At 35.7% G+C, this 20,858-nt stretch overlaps 1 protein-coding gene across 3 annotated transcripts in view; it reads left to right on the top strand.

The window, feature by feature from the left end:
* The window catches only part of RIC1 (RIC1 homolog, RAB6A GEF complex partner 1), a 143,968-nt gene that overhangs the window by 99,497 nt on the left and 23,613 nt on the right, over positions 1-20,858 (top strand). For all 3 annotated transcript variants that reach the window (XM_014860736.3, XM_014860737.3, XM_014860738.3), the window contains exons 7-12: positions 4,250-4,341; positions 10,119-10,207; positions 13,979-14,123; positions 14,811-14,859; positions 17,441-17,593; positions 19,564-19,767. In XM_014860736.3, the coding sequence (XP_014716222.2) occupies positions 4,250-4,341; positions 10,119-10,207; positions 13,979-14,123; positions 14,811-14,859; positions 17,441-17,593; positions 19,564-19,767 (732 nt within the window). The remainder of the gene's footprint in view (positions 1-4,249; positions 4,342-10,118; positions 10,208-13,978; positions 14,124-14,810; positions 14,860-17,440; positions 17,594-19,563; positions 19,768-20,858) is intronic.

Here is a 20,858-nt window from a genome sequence, read left to right on the forward strand (position 1 = left end):
TGGATTGGAGGTAGGGTATTTCTTAGCTGTTCAAATTGGGAGGTACTCTAAGATGATCTTAGCTGCTTAAGTAGGCTTTGAGCCAATCCTCCTGCTTTTAGTTCAGCCTTTCAGAGACATCTAAATTCCCAAGCCTTTTGTGTACCCTACAATGTAAATTTAACTGTTTCTCAACATTGTTTACTGCCAGTTAAGGATTTTATTCATCCGTATGCTTCTCAGCTTCCAAAATTTTTGATGCTACCTCCTCTCCCATTCTTGTCCTTACCAGTTTATGCTTTTTGAAAAAAATCTTTTCTGTTACAAAAATTGGTGTTTTAAGAGTCAAAGAAGCTAAATATTCATGTTCAGTCTGCTCTTTTAAACTGGAAAGGATTTTAAGTTTTGAAGGGCATATTTTCTCTACATCGTATCAGCTTTCTGATTCCTAATAAAATATTTTCCATTAACAACTTTATTCAAATGGTAATTTACTAAATAATACATTTGTGATCAAAACATGTCAATATATAAATAAGAATAAAAATAAGCTTCTGAAGAATCTAATTTTTTTTACAAGGTGCATATATTTGTAATTATGTTTGGGATTTTTTAGGGTTTTTTTGGAGGTATAAGTGACATTCAACATTATATTAGTTTCAGGTATATAAGATAATGATTCGATATATGTACATATTGAGAAATGATCATCACAGTAAGTCTAGTTAACATCCATCACCATACTTAGTTACAAAGGTTTTTTTTCTTGTGGTGAGAACTTCTAAAGATTTACTCTCTTAGCAACTTTCAAATATGCAATACAGTATTATTAACTATAGTCACTATTACTATACATTACATCCCCATGGCTTATACATTTTATAAATGGAAGTTTGTGCCTTTTGACCCCCTTCACCTATTTCACCCACCTCTGGCAACCACCAATCTGTTCTCTGTATCCATGAGTTTGGTTTTGTTTTGTTAAGATTCCACATATAAGTGAGATCATACAGTATTTGTCTTTCTCTGTCTGACTTGTTTCACCTAGCATAATGCCCTCAAGGGCAATCCATGTTGTCACAAATGGCAAGATTTCATTCTTTTTTATGGCTGAATAATATTCCATTGTATCTATATATCGCATTTTCTCTATCCATTCATCTGTGATGGACACTTAGGTTGTTTCCATATCTTGGCTATTATAAGTAATGCTGCAGTGAACATGGAGGTGCATATATCTTTTTGATTTAGTGTTTTCTTTTTCTTTGGATAAATACCCAGAAGTGGAATTTCTGGATCATATAGTAGTTCTCTTTTTAATTTTTTGAAGAACCTCCATACTATTTTCTATAGTGGCTGCATCAATTTACATTCCCACCAATAGTGCTCAAGGGTTCCATTTTCTCCCACAACCTTGCCAACATTTGTTATTTCTCTTTTTGATAATAGCCATTGTAACAGGTGTGAGGTAATATCTTGTTGTGGTTTTGATTTGCATTTCCCTCATTGTTAGTGATGTTGAGTATCTTTTCATGTACCTGTTGCCTGTCTGAGCTCTTCTTTAGTAAAATGTCTATTCAGATCCTCTGCCCATTTTTTCAATCGGATTGTTTTGGAGTTTTTTTGCTATTAAATTATATGGATTCTTTACATATTTTGGATATTAACCCCTTATCAGATACATGATTTGCAATTATTTTCTTCTGTTCAGTAGCTTGCCTTTTTGTTTTGTTGATGTATGCTAAGCATTTAAGTGTTTTTACTGAAAACAAAAATATTAGAGCTGAAGAAGTGATTGACTCATTTCTGAGTATCAGCTTTTATTATTACTTGGTTAAAGAAATTTTTCCAGTAAATTAAGGATTTAAAAAAATAATGAAAAATAGATGGACATTATTAAATAAGTTATAAATAAAAATTATAAATTACAAGAAAACAACATATGTATTACCAGTAATTGGGAAATACACTAATGTCATATTTATATTAGGCATTTATTTAAGTGCTTTGGAAAAATTCTATTTGGCATTGTTTAATACATTTAAAGATGTATTAAAACATGTCAGATTATGCTGCTCCTCTGCTCAGAACCCTTCAGTAGACCTAGATAATTAGGACAAAACCTGCTGAGGACAACTAGAAAGGCTGGAGAAAAAATATTTTTTTAATGTACTTAAGGGCTTTGGAGAACAAACGAGAGTAAAGCACTACCAGGCTAGGGGAGGCCAGAGGCCCAGTGAGCTAAGCCCAGTGGCGTGAACAAACACGGCTAGATCCAGTAACACAGATGGATCTCACACATGTGTTGAGTGAAAACCACTAGACACAAAAGAATACGTACTGTGACTCTATTTTATAAAATTAAAGGAAAAATAAAAACATAGGCAGTTCTGAATTAGAGTTTGTATGGATACATATTTTAAGTGGTAATGGTTTAAAGGAAAAGAAGGAAGTGATTACCACGTAAGTCTGGATATTGGTTACTTTTGTTGTAGGGGTGAGGGTTTATTGATCAGGAGGGACACTTGGGGGACTTTTGAGTACTGATAATCCTTGGCCTGAGTGGTAACTCCACAAGGGTTTACTTTGTGATATTACTGAGGTGTACATTTTTGTTATGTGCATTCTTCTCTGATGTATTATAGTTCATAAATAGAAAAGGTTAAAGAAGTTAAAGATACTCCAGTGACTACCCAAATAAAAATTAGAGAAAAAGCCAAAGTTCTTATAGTGGCTTTCAAAGCCTTATAAATCGGGCCTTCTACCTGTTACCTCATCTACTACTTTTCCTTCCTCCATTCCACTTCACTCCATCTTTGATGTTCTTTGAACATGCCAGAAATGCTGTTACAATAGGGCCTTTATATTTCCTACATCTTCTTCAGTACTTTCCTCAAAAGACACTTTCATAGGGAAAACCATTTAATATTAAATCTTTCCCCCATACTCTCTCTTTCCTGTAACTGCTTTTACCACCCTCCAGGACACATTGTGATTTTTTTTAACTTGTCAGTCTCCTGACAAATGTAAGGCAGGGATACAGGTAGGGATTTTGGTGTGTTTGAATCCCTGCCATGTATCCTCAGCACCTAGAGCAGTGCCTGATGAGAATAGTGGGCATCTGGAAAATATTTGTTATGGGAGTGAATGAATGAATTTCAGTTGAAGCAGTGGTCCAGAGAAACAATGCTCAATGCTATCTTTACCATTTTTTGTTATCTAAAATAATGTCTAGTTTTATTATTAAAATTGAAAAATAAATAAAATTCCTGCAAAAAAAAAAGCAGATATTCCATGTTTAGATAGTAGAATATATAACTCATTTGGGAATTAAATAAAATCTGTAGTATTACATTTCAAACAGAATTGTAATTATATTGGATTCTCTAATGTTTACTATTGGGATTATCCAAAAATAAAAGTGCTGTATTGTAGTGTGCTATTTTTAGTGCTTACTAACTCACAGTCATTATAGTTTTTGCCTTAGAATTTATAATGTAAGGTACTCTTGATTTTACAAATAAAAAAAGACAATGGAGCTGATCTATTCTGTATTTATATTCAGAATTAAATAGCATTTAAGCTTAAGATTTAAGCTTTTTATTTATTGAATGCTTAACTTGTTGAATGCTAGGCATTGTATTAAGTGATTTACATGTATGTATGTTCTCATTTAATCTTCAAAACACTCTAAGAGGTGAGTAATTTGCAGATAAGAAACAGAAGCTTGGAAAGGCCAAATAATCATTTAAGCAAGTGAGTGGTAGACAATGAGATGTTATGTCAGGCTGCAAGATACCATGCTATCAACCATTATACCATAAAGCAAAGGAGTAATAGAGAATAGTAAGCAATTGCAAATCATGAATTGCTTCTAAAGGATAGACCACATAAAATTTACTGTTTTCCACTCATTGGGACGTTAAACTCTGCGTATGTGCTAGATGATGAGAATAATAATAATAAGCAAGTTAGATGCAGTTTCTGCTATCAAGAATTTTAGAAAAGATTTGAAGATCAAATATCCATTTTTTTATTATTTTGTAAATAGATTAGCTGGTACTAGACTGAGCTCATTTGGGAATATTTATTGAACCATTTAGTGAAATTTGGGGAGAAAATTCAGATGATAGTCCTGATGGGATATTTTCCTATGCACATGAAACCAAATAAAGCCTTATGAAACTATGTTTATTAAAGGAGAAATATATTGGTTACAGTATATTTTGGAGAACACTTTTTAAACCTTAACTATTTTTCTTTATTATAGCAGCTTCATGGAGTTTGGCCACAAGATGTTGTTGATGGAACTTGTGTAGCAGTAAATAACAAGTATCGACTAATGGCATTTGGTTGTGCAAGGTAATTGGTATAGACTTCTGCATTTTAAAAGTTATGCCAGAAATAGTTTGTTTTTTTAAACATGAGATGTTCTTAACATAGTTGTAAACTTTGTCATGCCCGTCATAACTTGTGAGTCAGCCTTAATATAAAATTCAAAAGTATTTTATTAATTTGAAGCCAACAAATTAAAGTTGGGCACATTTTGGAGATTAAGCATTTGAATTTGTAAAAGTGAGCTTTTCTTCAGTGGTAGGAAGTTGAGTTACAAGTTAAAAGAGCAAATCAGTTAAAATTTAGGTACTGTTTAAAAGGGAATCACAGGGGCCGGCCCCCTGGCTCAGTGGTTGAGTTCACGCACTCTGCTTCAGCAGCCCAGGATTTTGCTGGTTTGGATCCTGCGCGTGGACATGGCACTGCTCATCAGACCATGCTGAGGCAGCATCCCACATAGCACAGCCAGAAGGACCTGCGACTAGAAAATACAACTATGTACTGGGGGGCTTTGGGGAAAAGAAGAAGAAGTAGTAAAAAAAAAACAAGATTGGTAACAGATGTTAGCTCAGGTGCCAATCTTTAAAAAAAAAAAGGATCAGTAAGATATTTTTCTTTTTTTTAAAATAATCCTTTCTTTTTAAGACATCAGTATTGACGTTGCCTTTGAATTAGTGTGTGTGCCTTAGCGAATTTTATAAATTAGTTTCTTGCTTTAATTCGGATAATGCAGGTTTAAGAAGTAAAGTTGCATACCAGTTATTCATTTGACAAATATCTTTGTGTCTGCCATGTACCAGGCACAGTTCTAAGCACTTGTGATACATTAGGAAACAACAAAGATAACTGACTTTGTCAAGTTTATATTTTGGCTCAAATAAAAAGATTCTATCAGATATTTCTAGTGCCTTACATTGTGTAGTGCTTTTTAGTCTTCAGAACTCTTAAACGCAAAATTCCATTTTGCCTTTACAGAAAAACTTAGTGGTTCTATAAAATATATATCTAGTATAATCTCCAGCTGCATAAGTTAGGTATTAAAATATTTTTATTAGTATAAGTAATACACGTTATAAATTACTGCCTTCATTGCACTGTCGGTAATCTCTTTGTAAAGTGGGGAATCCTCATCCTCAACACACTGCTTCTTATTGAGGAGATAAATGTAGAAATATAAGTAAATTTAACTTAGTACAAGAAAGAAGGAAAAGCCTATATTTTTTTCATGTTCATGGATTTGATTTGGTCACATTTTGTTTAGAATTCTTAAATATATGTTCATGAGTGCATTTTGCTGATGATTTTCTTCTTCTTCCTCTCCTGGTTAACATGTCTCATAGAAAAAGTTGGGGAAGGGTTCCTCTCTTTCTCTTCTCTGTTCATCTTTGAACGTGTGATCAAATTTTTCAGTGAAGCAATCTGAGCCTAGAATTTTCTTTGTGGGAACTTTCTGGATTACTGATTCAGTTCAGTTTTAAAAATAGATTTAAGAATATTTAGATTTTAACTTTCACATTGTAAAATAAAAACATCCTTGGGGCCGGCATGGTGATTAAGTTCACGCACTCTCCTTGGGATTAAGTTCACACACTCTCCTTGGTGGCCCCGGGGTTTGCAGGTTCAGATCCTGAGTGTGGACCTACATACCACTCGTCAAGCGATGCTGTGGTGGCATCCCACATATAAAATAGAGAAAGATTAGCACAGCTGTTAGCTCAGTGACAATCTTTCTCAAACAAAAAGAGGAAGATGGGTAACAGATGTTAGCTCAGGGCCAGTCTTCCTCACCAAAAAAAAAAAAACCACCAAACAAACCCGCAACTTATAGGAAGGTGCATAATTCAAATATTCATAGTTTTACAAAACAATTCTAATATTAACACCCATCTGTTCACAACTGGGTTGATAAATAGAATATTGCCAGCTGATAGAAGTTTTACCCTTGCCACTCTCTAATCATAGCTCCCATCCATTCCCCTCCCTGACTCACTTAAACGTAATCAGACTTTTGTCTTTTGTGATAATCATTTCCTTGTCTTTATAGTTTTACCTCCCATGTATGCAATTCCTAAATAACATAATTTACTTTTACATGATTTTGAACTTTATATGAATAGAATCATATTCTATGTTTTGTGTCTTCTCTTCAGTTACCATTGTGAAATTCATCCATGTTGTTTGCCAGTAGCTGAAATAGTTTTTTTGGATTGATTTATAAATAGTGTTCTGGTGTATGAATATACCATAATTTATCTGATTTTCTGTTAAAGGACATTTACATTATTTCCTGGCTTCCAAAACAAGAGAGATTCTCTTATATAAACCCAATATCTTTATCACACATGAGAAAATTAATGAAAAATCCCTAGTAAGATCTAATACTCAATTCATATTCAAATTAACCCAGTTGTCACAAAATTTCTTTTATAGTGCCTTTGTTCCAACCAGAATCAGTCAAAACTTATGACTTATATTTGGTTTATTTCTCTTTGTTCACCTTTTGCCTATAACAGTCTTTACACCTTTCTTCTTATTTTCATGCCATTAACTTTTTAAGAGTCCAGAATTGTTTATAGATTGTCCTACATTCTAAATTTGTCTCATTGTTTCCTCATAATGGCATTTAATTGGTTTCTCTAACACCTGTGATGACTTGAACCTTGAAGCTGGTTCTTATTGAGCAGGTACAGTCAGATGACTAGGAAGCTCACACCACATCAGCATTTAGAGGAAATTCACAGAGACAGAAGCAGTGGTGGGTGTGCAGTTCCACATCGCTTACATTCTGGGCTAGCACCCAGGGGTCTAGCAAGGCCAGATGTTAGATGTCTATTCCAGGAGAGGTACTCTTCCCCTTCCCCCAGGATAGTGAAGGTGGAATCTGGACCTTCAGCCTTTCAGTCACCTCAGTTTCCATTGATTGGGAGAGTAACAGCTCTTCTGGCATGATCATGGGTTGGGGTGAAAGTGATTTGTAGCTGTGTGACATAACAGACCAGTGACTTCTAGCCCTCATCTGTCAGCACTTACACAATTAATTGCCTGGAACACTAGGCTGTAGCTGATGTCCTTAGAGTTTTATAAGAAGCCAGCTTTTGGGGCCGGCTCCACAGCCAAGTGGTTAAGTTCTCATGCTCCACTGCGATGGCCCAGGGTTTGGATCCTGGGCACGGACATGGCACCACTCATCAGGCCACGTTGAGGTGGCGTCCCACATCCCACAACTAGAATGACGTGCAACTAAGATGTATAACTGTCTACGGGGGCGGGGGGTGTGGTTTGGGGAGATAAAGCAGAGGAAAAAAAAAGAAGAAGATTGGCAACAGTTGTTAGCCCAGATGCCAATCTTTGAGGAAAAAAAAGAAGCCAGGTTTCTTTTAGGATGCCAGTTTGTAGGGCATGTGTCTTACAGCCTGTTCATGTTTAATAGTTAGATTCTGGTTAAATGTTTTTGTTATTAGGTGATGTGTACTTCCTGTGGCATCATGTAGCAATAATGTTGAATTGTCCCAGTATTAATGGTGCTAAATTTGATCTCTTACGGTGATAATAGCTATATCTCTATTATAGAGATGTGGTTTTTGCTTTGAAATTAGTAAGTTGTGTCTTTTTAGTGAAAAAATATTTTTCTCCTAATGGGCTGATGAGAAATGGAAAGAAAAATAATTTACAGAATATAGGCACTATAGAATACCTCAAAGGTTAATTGTGAGTCTTTTGTATGTATTGACTTAGCACCTGCTTCTTACATTAGAAATATTTGGATCCTCACTGACTTGTTAGAGCTTAGCAGCCAAGAGTTAACACTTGAGAGTTGTCAAGTGCAAAGCAAAAACAAGTAAATACTTGCTAGGCACTTAGTGCCATCTTTCAGCGAGGTGTCTCATTGGGCAGGTAGTCTAGAAAGATATCTGTTCCAGGCATTTGGCTTCTGACTAAGATGGAATAGCAGATCAGATTTTCTCTCAGAGAACTACCTGAAACAACCAAGAAAATGAACAAAAATATGAAACAAGTGTTTTGAATTCAAGACATAGGACATCAGGCAAGAAAGGACAGTGATCCCTGAAAGATTAGAAACTAAGAAAACTCTTCGAGTGCCCCAACTTTAATTACTTTGAGAGAGTTTCCAGGGTGCAGCATGAGGAGGGGGAGACAGAGCGTAGCAGATTTCCTGAGTTGAGTATGTGGAAATGAGAGTCTGGAGAGACCAAAGCAGCTAGGGCTCACAGGACAGACACCAAAGAGGAGAAAGTGGCACAAAGGACTCCATAAAGTTGTAGAGGGTCCCTTTTCAGTATTAAACTGAAACGTGGAAGATATAGAAAAGACCCAAATCAAACACTACAGAAGAAAGGATTAATAAACTTGAAGAACATAACAAGAGAAATTATCCAAAATGAAACACAGAGAAAAGAATTAAAAACAAAGCATCAGTAAGCTGTGGGATAACTTCAAGTGGCCTATTATTGCAGATGTTTTATTTAGTCCCAGTCTTAATCTTTGAGGACTGTCAGACCTGGCCGGAAATGGATCATAGCTGCTTTGGGGAAACCATCTGACTTCTCCTTCCACGAAGGAGTGCACATAAGTGCCAGAACATTCTAGCAGTCATAAGCCAGTGTCATTCTAATGTGTGGAAAAGTAAAGTATTTTAAAAACAACACTTCTGTTAAATTTTTGATCTAAAAATAGCTCCATAAGCAAAAACACTATTTTTTATGATCATTTAGTTCAATTTTGAAATGTAGCTTAGATGTAATATGTAGATTTCTAGTTTTGGTTTCTGGTCCTTAAAATTTGACTCTTGTAAAGAGTTGGTTGGTTGGTTGGTTGGGTTTTTTTTGAGGAAGATTAGCCCTGAGCTAATATCTGCTCCCAAGATTCCTCTTTTTTGCTAAGGATGACTGGCCCTCAGCTAACATCTGTGCCCATCTTCCTCTACTTTATATGTGGGACTCCTGCCACAGCATGGCTTGCCATGTGGTGCCATGTCCGCACCCAGGATCTGAACCAGTGAACCCTGGGCCACCAAAGCAGAACGTGCACACTTAAGCACTGTGCCACTGGGCTGGCCACTGTAAAGATTTTTTAAATGAAATAATTACATATACTATATATACAAAAGCACATGTATCATGTGTATAGATATAAAAAATAATATAAGATATAAAAAATAATAAAATGAAATTCTGTATAAATTACCATCCAGCATGAGAAATAGCACATTACCAGTGCTGATGCAGCCCTCTGTTTCTCCTCTTCTTAGTATTCTCCTTTCTCCACCAGCCAGTCAATAATCTGGAATTTGTGTACATTAGCTCTTTGTTGTATCTTTACCACAAATGTATATAACTACTGTGTTTGAATGTTTTTGACTATATAGAAACAGAATGATTCTCTCTCTCTCTATATATATATTTTATTTTTTTGCTATCCATTTTAATGCACGACTAAAGTTCATTCATTTTCAGTGCTATATGGTATACTACAGCTTATTTTTTCTTTCTCTTATTGATATTCAGATTTTTTTTCCCTTTTTTTCACTTATGTACAATACTGTAATGAATGTTGCACGTGTTTCTTGTTAAACATAGGCAAGGCTATTTCTGGGGTATATCTAGAGGTGAAATTGCTACGTTACAGAATATACATTTATTCAAATTTGAGATAACTACAAATTATTTACAAAATGATTTTGTTCTAGTTTACACTCCTACCAGCAGAACGTAATAGTTCCCATAATAACGCTTTTCATATTTGTATTTGTCTTTTTCCACTGAAAGCCTGTTTGTTTTTCACAGTGGTTCTGTGCAGGTTTATACAATAGATAACACCACTGGAGCTATGCTGCTGTCTCATAAGCTAGAGCTAACAGCAAAACAATATCCTGGTGAGTCCTCCTTTTTTTCCTTCTTATTTTAACATTTTTAATGTACAGTTAATGATATGCTCCCATATTAAGAATAATTGCCATAAGACTATACAAATTTCTCTCATGTTTGGCATCAGGAAAGAAAGGTCAAATAAAAAAGAGCACCCATCTACATCTAATCTAATTCAATAATAAAAATCTTATTAGCCTCAAGCAGGAAGCTGATGTATCTCATGTTGTAATCTCAGTTAAACATTAGAATATTTAATTGTTAACAGTACTTAGTGTTACCCACATGAATACCAATATTTTTGCTGTGATTTCTTTTAACAACTCATAACTTCCACTCGAGACCATTTTCTGCCTGAAATACATCCTTTTGGATTTCCTTTAGTGAAGTTTTTGTGGTGGTAAACTCTTTTTTTTTTTTTTTTGTCTGAGAATGTTCTTTTTCCCTTGTGATTTAATTATAGTTTAACTTGGTTTGGTATACAGTTTTGGATTGACAGTTATTTTCTCTCTGTACATTGAAGAAGTTCCAATGTCATTGGGTTTCATTGATACTAATGGGAAATCTCCAGTCAAGTGTTATTTCCTTTTCTGGAGACTGGCTTTTTCTCTTTAGCTACCTTTAAGACCTTCTCTTTGTTTTTGGTGTTCTGCAGTTTCACTGTGATGTGATAGGTGAATACTTTTTTTTTTCTCTTCTACTTGAGACTCAGACTTAGTGGATCTGAGAATTTCTCTCTCTCAACTGTTCTGAAAACAAAATATGTAAATATTATCTCTCTAAATATTTCCTCTTCTTTAATCTCTTTTTCTGGAAATCTAATAGACTTATGTTGTACTTTTTCCCATGTTTCTTAACCTTTTTAAATTTTTCATTTCTTTGTTTCTCTAGACTGCATTCTAGAAAATTTTTCCATATCTGTCTTCCAGTACACTAATTCTCTCTTCCTTTGAGTCTTATATGCTGCTTAATCTGTCCATTGAGTTTTAAATTTCAATTATTGTATTTTTTTAATTCTAGAAGGTTTACTTAGGTCTTTTCTAATCTGTGTGCATCCTGCTTCTACTTGCAATATTCTTTTGTTTCTTTAGATAGAAAAAATGGTTTTTATATTCTCTGTTAATCTCAATATCTGAAGCCTTTCTGAGTTCTATTTTTGCTGTCTTGGTTGTTTGAGTTCTCATTCATTTGTTTATGTATTTTAGAATTTTTGACTGAGAGCTGAGTATTTTCCTGGATACTTACTTATGTGAATGCTTTGAGACCTAGATTGAATTTGAGTTCTTCCAGAGAGGATTTGTGTTTGTTTCTGCCAGTCACCTGGGAGTACTACATCGATCTGGAACTCTTTGTATTATATTCTCAGAGATTTTTTTGAATTTTACAAGTTGCACAAATTATGGATCAGAGTGAGGACTGACTTGTGGTTGCAGATTCTCAGGGGAGCTTCTTTATTTTTCCATTCAGTACCATGGACAAAACATGAAAGTGTCCCATCCTGTTTCTTGATCTTCCACATGGTAGAGTTTAGTTCTCATTCTCCCTTGTACCATGGATGTACCCCTTTATAGTCCCAGCATTACATGGATATCTTCTGTTAGATTCCCTGCCTTGACCAAGCTCTGAACTTTGTCTCCTGTTCCTCACATGCTGTGAGTAATCAGAGATAGATAGAAGTCAGGGTCTGCAGGATTTGGCAGAAAAATTCAGGGCAGAAGTACTTTGTACACTCACTCACTTCTCAGTATTTTTGATTGTTTTGAGATGTTTAAGTGTTCTTTTCAACATTTTAGTTGTTTCAATGTAGCAAGTTATTCAAGGTGTCTAATTTGCTATCATGCCAGAAATAGAAATTTGTTTAAGTTTTGTGATTCTTATTGTACGCCCTTTAAAAACCTGCAGATATTTTTCTCTATGGACAATTTTTGCTGTAACCTACAAGAACAGAGTACTGTGTATTTTTAATTGTGGTTTCTGACCCTTTTATCTGTTTATTTTTTTATCCATACTTATGTTGTGCTGTCTAATACAGTAGCTACCAGCCACATGTGGCTATTTAAATTAAATTAATTGAAATTGAAGAAAATTAAAACTTTATTTCCTCAGTAACATCTAAATGTTTAATAGCCACATATAGCTCATGGCTAGCTATTAGACCGAGCAAATATAGAATGTTTACATCATTAGAGGAAGTTCTGTTGATTGCTTCTGTTGGACAAGACTGTGTTGAGTTTTTTAGATTGTTCTCTTTTCTCAGGTTCATGGAATACAATTGCTCCCTTTGGTTATCTACTGACTCTCACTCTTGTGGTCTTTGTTGTGGGAGAATTCTGCCCCCTTGAGTTATATAACTTTAGGCTATAAACCTGCTTGAGATGTTGGGAGACTTCTGTTGTCCTCCTACATCTTGAACTGAGACAAGGCTTCCTTCTTTTCTTCTGGCTCCATTGGCTGATTTTTTATAGGTTGCAGTGCTTCCAGAGTCCTTACATGATCCAGCAGCTTCCATTCAGATTCCTTCATTCATGCTGGCCTGAGACTCCTTTTTTGTCTTTGTAAGAGATGAGAAACCCCAACTCCATAGTCATTTCTAGGGCTCATCCCAACCTTCTATCCCTATATTTCCAACCTCGCCCCCCGGCTCCCTTAGCTCAAGCGCTAACCAGTCTTGCTTTCAGTTCTCTCTTTTCTTTTAGCTCCTGGAGATCTTCCTTTTTTGGAAGTTCAACTCTGTAACAAAGTCTTTGGATTACTTTTTAACATTTTTCTCGTTATGCAGATTATCATAATCTATATTTATTGTAGGTTACCAGCTAGATAAATTTCCTGTAATCCTGCTGCCTGAAGATTAGGTTAATCATGATTAATATTTTATTGTATATCTCTTTGACTAGATTTAATATATGTATAATGGTTGGAAAATGTATATGAATTATGGTGGGAAGTGCTAATGTGAGGATTCAAACAGGCAGAGTAAAAAAGTTCTTACTCTGTTAACTTAGCCTGTCTTCTGTAGGCTAAAATCTGTATATCTCCCCTTTGTAACAAATATAGCAAAAATGTGTTAATACTGCAAATGGAAAGAATTTTATTTTTAAAGAAAGTGATGCTGTAGATAGCTTTTGAATTGCTGATAGGAAATGCTGGCATATTGCATTTAACTCTGTTGTAAGGAAACTTGGATTTTACTACACAAAGTTTTCTCCTTTAGTAATTATATATGGCATTGAAAGAACTATTATTAGTTAAAAGAAGATATGAGCACCTTGGAATACTCAAGCTGGAGTTTACCTACTTAATCCTAATAGATTAAATTTCAATTTATTTTAACTTGGATCCCTCTGATATTGCCAATGGATCATGAAGATAGTGGTAAAATATTATTTTACATTTTAAAACACCTCAAAAGTACTGTGCAAAGTACTTTTGACATTCAGTGTTAAATCATTTAAGGGAGCTATTATCCCACATTTTACAGAAACTAATTTTCCCAAACCCAAAGACTTTTAAGACCACCAGTTGTAGTTATTCAAGCTAATAGTGGCCAGATGGCTTTTACTTCTTATCAATCACTTGGGCACTGAGTTTGTTCTGCTTAGGTCAAGTCAAGGCTAATGGCCTTACTGATTTTAAATAGCCCTAAATGAGCAGGGTTCATCTCATTATTTGAAGCAGACATACCTTTCTGCTTATTTCACTTGAAGATATAGACTGTAGTAAATACTAAGTATTTCTATAGCTGTCATTTATTTTTAACTCTTCTTGTGATTTCTTAACAGACATTTGGAATAAAACAGGAGCTGTTAAATTGGTCAGATGGTCTCCTGACAATAGTGTTGTAATAGTGACCTGGGAATACGGAGGCCTTTCTTTATGGAGTGTGTTTGGAGCCCAGCTGATTTGTACACTTGGAGGAGATTTTGCGTGAGTCAATAAAGACAAATTTTAGATAAAATTACTCCATTATCTCCCAGACAGTATACATACACAGAAACTTTGTGTCATACAGCTACCCTTTTGCTTTATTTGACTCTTAGTCTAAAACAGTTTGTAAGGTTCAGAATTAATTTGTTCAGAATGTATTGTTTCTCTGAAGATCCATCCTCTTAAAACTGACTGTTCATTCAGTAAAAGTGCATTTATTTATTGAATCCCTAATTGTGTATATGATAGCATGTTAGATTCAAGGCTAAATCCAACATGGTTCTGCCTTCAAGGAACTTATTATCTAATAAGAGCGGTAAGCCATGTATATGAATAACTAGTAGAAAATGGAAACTTACATTATCTCATTGGTTTAATGTATGTTAACCTAGTGGGTTGATAGGAGTGGGTTGATATCTCTGCTGACTTCATATACTACCCTGAATTTCGGTCCTGATGAAATGCGCACACCTTCCCAAACTACATGACCCTGTCAAGAAGTTACTTAGGACTGGAAGACTGTGTCTCGGTGATATGCCTAGGTATATTAACCAGCAGTCTCACATTTCATGTGTTATTATGTATTTCTATTTTGAAGCAACAAAATCAATTTGATTTTTCTTTAAATTAAAGCTTGTTATATGTAATTAGAGGACGCTCTTGAATTAACTTTCTCTTCTGTTTCAGTTATAGATCTGATGGAACCAAAAAAGATCCCCTTAAGATCAACTCTATGGTAAGTACTTTCTATAAAATATTGGTATGGTATAAAAAAACTTGGATTTTTCCTCTTCCTTTTTCTCTCATGTTGGTCTGATAAAATTACAAGGTATTTTAGTCCTAGCAGACTCATATAGTTCTTGTTTTGATAAAAGTATTTTTTTAAGAATCAGGATGCTGCCCAATTTTCAGTATTTGATTTTGGTTTTGCTTAGATGTGTCCATCAAGCCCCTGACGTCTTTGAGAACATAGTGACTGTTGAAATTAGGCCTTGGTTTTTCCAAAGCATACCTCCATTTCTTATGTGACTCACTAGCCTAGCACTCACTTCTCATGGCCTCCTTTCTTTTCTTTTTGGTGAGGAAGATTTGCCCTGAGCTAACATCTGTTGCCAGTCTTCCTCTCTTTTGTATGTGGGACACTGCCACAGCATGGCTTCATGAGCAGTGTGTAGGTCCATGCCTGGGATCCAAACCTGCGATTCCCAGCTGCCATAGCGGAGCACACGAACTTAACCACTACACCACTGGACCAGCCCCCTTCCTTTCTTTTAATCTAAAGTAAAATGCTCATTTGGGTGTTTTTACTGGAGGACATGCATGTGTGTGGTATTTCAGCATATTTTTAAAACTTCCATAGATGTATGTCAGGAGAATTATAGTCACTCTTGTAACAATGTTTTTATTTATTACTTATTTTCAAGAGTTGCTGTAGAAAGCAGTGAAGTGTAACCCCTATCTTTACATAAAAAACGTTTTCTTACTATAGCCCCTCCATGTGCCATCTTTGTGAAATTAGTAGCTATGAAGCTTATTGCTTCCTTTCTCTCTTGCTCTGTAGAGGAAGGTATTTTCTGATCTTGTGTTTCTCACCATGGTTGCCTTAAGTAGTGGTTTCCAGCCTTTCATCCCCAAGGACCCCATTCGATGTCTCTCCCTACTTCCATATTTTAAAATGTTTTTGAACAAATACCATTTCTATAACTACCAATTAATGTTCCTGAGCAGCATGCAACAACCAGTGTTATCAGCCTCACTTAGTTGATATTTCAGTCACAAACTAAGAATCTAAACATTTTAGTTAGCTTGTGCAACTTTTATCATAGGAAAGCAAAACTTCTATTAAGCTTTTGAAATTTTGCAACAATTCAGGGGACCCCCGCCTCCTCACCCCTGCTGTTACTAATTTCTTGGCCTCGCAGATTGGGAAAGTATCAATCTTTAAAAAGAACTATTGTGAAATCTAGTTATAGAATATTAAAATTGCCTGGGCCTGGGGAATTTATTTGAACCTTCCCATTTTAAAGAGGAGAAAACTTATACCCTGAGACACCAAATAGCTTGGCCAAGGTAATACATACAACAAAATGGTAGCCAAGCTGGAATGAAAACCCTAGCCTCCTAGTTTCCAATCCAGTGTTCTTTGCTCTATACAAAACTATCTGTTTGGGGTGGTTCCTTGTCAAGCTTCCGCTAGGTAACATGGGTCTTCCCCTGTAAGGAATTTCTTTGTACAGTCGTGTACTGCATAACACCATTTAGGTAAATGACAGTCCACATAAATGACGTGGTCCTATAAGATTAGTACCCTATGGCCTAGGTTTGTAGTAGGCTATACCATCTAGGTTTGTGTAAGTACAGTAGGGGAGGAATAAATTCCCCTTTACCCTAGGTTCTTCTGGCTGGTCTAAGAATTAATAGGAGACAGACTAACAGGAGAAAAGCAAAAGTTTAATATATGTATACATGGGAGAAACCCAGGAAAACCAAATAACCCACCAAGATGACCAAGGCCACCACCTTAAATACCATCCTCAGCTAAAAACAAAAGATGTTGGGAGTGGAGGGAGTCAGGGACTTCAAAGAGAAGGAAAGATAATTCATAGGTAGGGTCAAAAGGAGTGCACGTGTTGGAAAACAACTGTTTGGCCATACAGAAACAGAAGAACACAGATGGGAGTCCAACAAACAGGCTTTTCTAGGTTCCTCCTTGTCTGCCACCTAGTTCATGTTATGCTAAAGTGATAGCTCTCTTCCTGAGACAGATTTTTTAATCTGAATTCTTTTAGGCAGTTAAGGAAGAGGTAACAAGAAAAGCTTTCTGAGTCTTTTGTTTCTTAAAAATAATCAGCCTAAAATAATCCTCACATAAAGGAGATACATTTTGGGGTGGTAAATTTCATTCCCCTCCAGTACACTCTATGATGTTTCCACAACGACAGAATCACCTGGTGGTGCATTTCTAAGAACATATCCTTGTCATTAAGGAATGCATGACTCTATTTGAGAGGCAGTTAAATTAATGGAGAAGTTACAGAGAGCAGTAGGCATTTCTTAGGATTTGGAGCTAAGATATGTATGTAGTATTTGCACTGTTATAGGTAGAGAGAAGTGATGGTTTCCACTGGAGATGGCTGAGATGTACTAGTTGAAGGTATGATTCTTGTCTGCGTTGTCCATCATGGTTTCTCCAACCTTCAGAAGTTATTAATAATGGTGTTGTTGGTTATGTCAGAATTGGAATATTTGAAAATAGGAAAGGATAACAAGAAACTTTTTATTGCTTTGATTTTTTCCCCCCTCCTTCTCTCTCCAAGAGCTGGGGTGCGGAAGGCTATCACCTATGGGTAATCAGCGGATTTGGTTCTCAAAATACTGAAATTGAGTCTGACCCCAAGAGTTTAGTTAAACAGCCTGGCATTCTGCTATTTCAGTTTATCAAGAGTGTGCTCACCGTAAATCCTTGTATGGTAAGTTTATTTAATTAAAAGTCTGGGCTTTTTTTTTAGTGGCTTTCATGTTGGAATATCAGGCTCTTTCTTATGACACAAATATGTTGAGTATACTCCTAAAATTGTCGTATTATCTTCGTTTGTCTATTTTCTGTAATTATTATGTTTCTTTTTAATTTACACCAAAATTTTGTTTCTGAGCAGGTTTTGGTTTTGGATGTCTTTTTTAATAGAATTACAAGCAACTGGAGGGAAAGCATTATTTACACATTTACTTGAATAACTTAAAAAACTTTGATCTTTATCTGAATAGCATTTCCAAAAGTGTGTTCCACCAGACACTGCTTGAGAGATATCAATAGCAATTACACAGGATAAGAAAAAGTTATATTGTCATGTAAGTGGGAAATAAAGGTGTTAAAGCTTTAGAGATTTCTTTATTGTTGAACTCCAAAGTCTTTAATATGCTAATGTGCATCATGAAAATCCAGGAGTTGGTATATTAAAAGCAGTGTTTTCCAAACTTATTTAACTGTGAATTTCTAAGGAATGCTTTGAAGAAAGTATGTCTAGAAACCTGCTTTGGGAAACACTGCCCCAAATTATAATATAAACACATCATGTTTTATCAATCTGAAATAACACGTATTAATATTGTTAATATATAATAATAGTATATGTTACATGTTAGGAGTGCATATCATAATATCGACCACCAATGGGTTTTTAAATATTTGATGCAGGCAGTGTCTAATTAAAATTTACAAGACAGGGGGCCAGCCCTGTGGCCAAGTGGTTAAATTCACGCACTGTGCTTCAGTGGCCCCGGGTTTCACCAGTTTGGATCCTGGGCATGGACCTAGTACCACTCATCAAGCCATGCTGAGGTAGCATCCCACATAGCAGAACTAGAAGCACCTACAACTAGAATATACCACTATGTACTGGGGGCTTTGGGGAGAAGAAGAAAAAAAAAAAAGATTGGCCACAGATAGTAGCTCATGGCCAATCTTTAAATAAAAAAAACAAATTTACAGCACATTGAGAAAGAATGTGAAAATAGCCTGGATCTCAGATCTCATTACTGCAGTTGAAGAGTAAGGATCCCCAGAGAAAGAAGAATAGAGTATTTCTTCCTTCCCCTCCCCCATGCCAAATAATAATTTAAAAGCACCCTTGAATTTTATGTCAAGATCACATTTGAACTACAATGGAAAGGTGAGGGGCTGGGGTGCTGATCTGTCTGATTTGAATAGTCAGTAAAGAATCTGCCCATGTTTGAGAACACTGGCCTTCTAATTAAAAACCAAGACATAATCACTAAGAATAGAAACTATCTTATTTGTCTAAATATCCTCAGAACCTGGCACAGTCCTTGGCGCTAACCAAGTATTCCATTGTTCTGAACCAGGACAACAGACTTAGGCTCCTCTTCCCCCTCCCCTGGTTAAACCTTCCATGGTTTAAAAGGTCCTGCAGCATCCAGTTATTCCTGTTCCCAGTCCACCCCTCCTCCTTGCCATGTGGGCACGTGGGTGAGCGTACACACGCAAACTATTTGACCAGACATGTTTTCTTACCACCATTCTTCAGGTAGTTTATGTGAAACTAGTTTGTAAACTGTAGACAGTGAGTAGTTATGTTCAGTTTTGATATGGAAAATCTCTTATAGCGTTGCCATTTTGAAGTAGTAATGAAAGATAGTGCTGTAGCAGTTGTAAACCTGGGCATGTTTTGGAATCTGTGTGATAAAACAGACTTTAACAAAGATTAATTTACGCTGAGAAGTGATCATTAAAATATCACCTGTTCCGCGTGAGATCATTGGGTCATCTAGTTCTCTGTGAGGAAAATCAGCTTTGAGATATATGGTACATTTCCTATAATAAAACTAAGTTGATGTATTACTTACTTTCTCCCACCTAATATTGAGTTGTTTTTGTTTGCTTTCCTCCTTTGCCCCTCTGCTTCCTTTTTCCCTCATCTAGAGTAACCAAGAGCAAGTGTTGCTTCAGGGAGAAGATCGATTGTACTTGAACTGTGGAGAGGCCTCACAAACCCAGAATCCCAGGAGTTCTTCAGCACACCGTGAGCATAAGCCCAGTCGGGAAAAGAGCCCTTTTGCAGATGGTGGTTTAGAGTCTCAGGGTTTAAGCACTTTACTTGGACATCGGCATTGGCATGTGGTACAGGTAAGTCTTCAATTACGGTTGCCTATTGCTTAGTCCTTGGTAAGATAGCACATGGAGCATTTTTTTAAATATTTCGTCTGTTGCTTTAGAAAACTGAGAAGCTTTTTAACCTTTTTGACCGTCATGTCTCTCTCCTGCTTTTCTGTGTTCTGTCCTCGTGTCTTCTCCTTCCTTGCTTTCCACATGATTAGAGTGTATCCCCACCTGCTGTAAGTCCATTAGTAGTGAACAGTTTCAAAAACTGGAAGTTTATGTTTTGCCTTCTTATTGAGCAAAACTGTATTTTACTTCTGGCCTTATTTGGGTGTAAATTTAGCTCTGAGGATTTGCATATTCAGAAGTGTAATTATTTCATGGAAAGTGACAATATGGATTAGTAATCTGTGCAGCTGACCTTGTGGTCCTAATTAACTTCCTAACACTGAAGTTAATTACCTGACTTTGGATGCAAATTGCAGACCTGTGATCAGTCTAGAACTTTATGGTTAATAATTTTGTTATTATTTAATCTTGTTCCATATAATTTACTCATTCTGACATAACTTTTAAATTAGCAGTTTCTTTTAGTAATTCTGATAAATTGGCATTTAACGTGGAAATTAATTCTGAATTTTGATACCAAATAAAATTAATTTGGGTAAATCAATAAATTGGAGTTTCTTGAAAGAAACTTTCATAGACTATTTCAAAGTCCTGAGTGCTTTTTTCCCCCTTCTGATGCCAAAATGTCTTAGGTACATCAGAGCCTACTCTCGGATTAGTTTCTTTTAGTCAGTTTCTGTTTCCACAATTCTTTGCCTGCCTCCTACATTCTATACTTTTACCTTACTAGCTTACTTCAGCTCACATGTTATTTTCAGTTGACTTTGAGTGGAGATAATGAAAGACAGAAGAATGGTCATTATGTGCAAATTGAAGGAGTATCTCCTACGTTGACATGTGGTATACACTAAAAGAAAATGTATTTAACTTACATTAATAAATTCATAAAATCAAACAATGTGCATACCATTTTATAATTAGTAACAATTATTAAATAAAACTGCATCAGCTACTTCCTTGACTAAAATTTTCCACTGCTCCCTTCTCTC

The sequence above is a fragment of the Equus asinus genome, chromosome 23, assembly GCF_041296235.1.
Source record: "Equus asinus isolate D_3611 breed Donkey chromosome 23, EquAss-T2T_v2, whole genome shotgun sequence".
Classification (NCBI taxonomy): domain Eukaryota; kingdom Metazoa; phylum Chordata; class Mammalia; order Perissodactyla; family Equidae; genus Equus; species Equus asinus.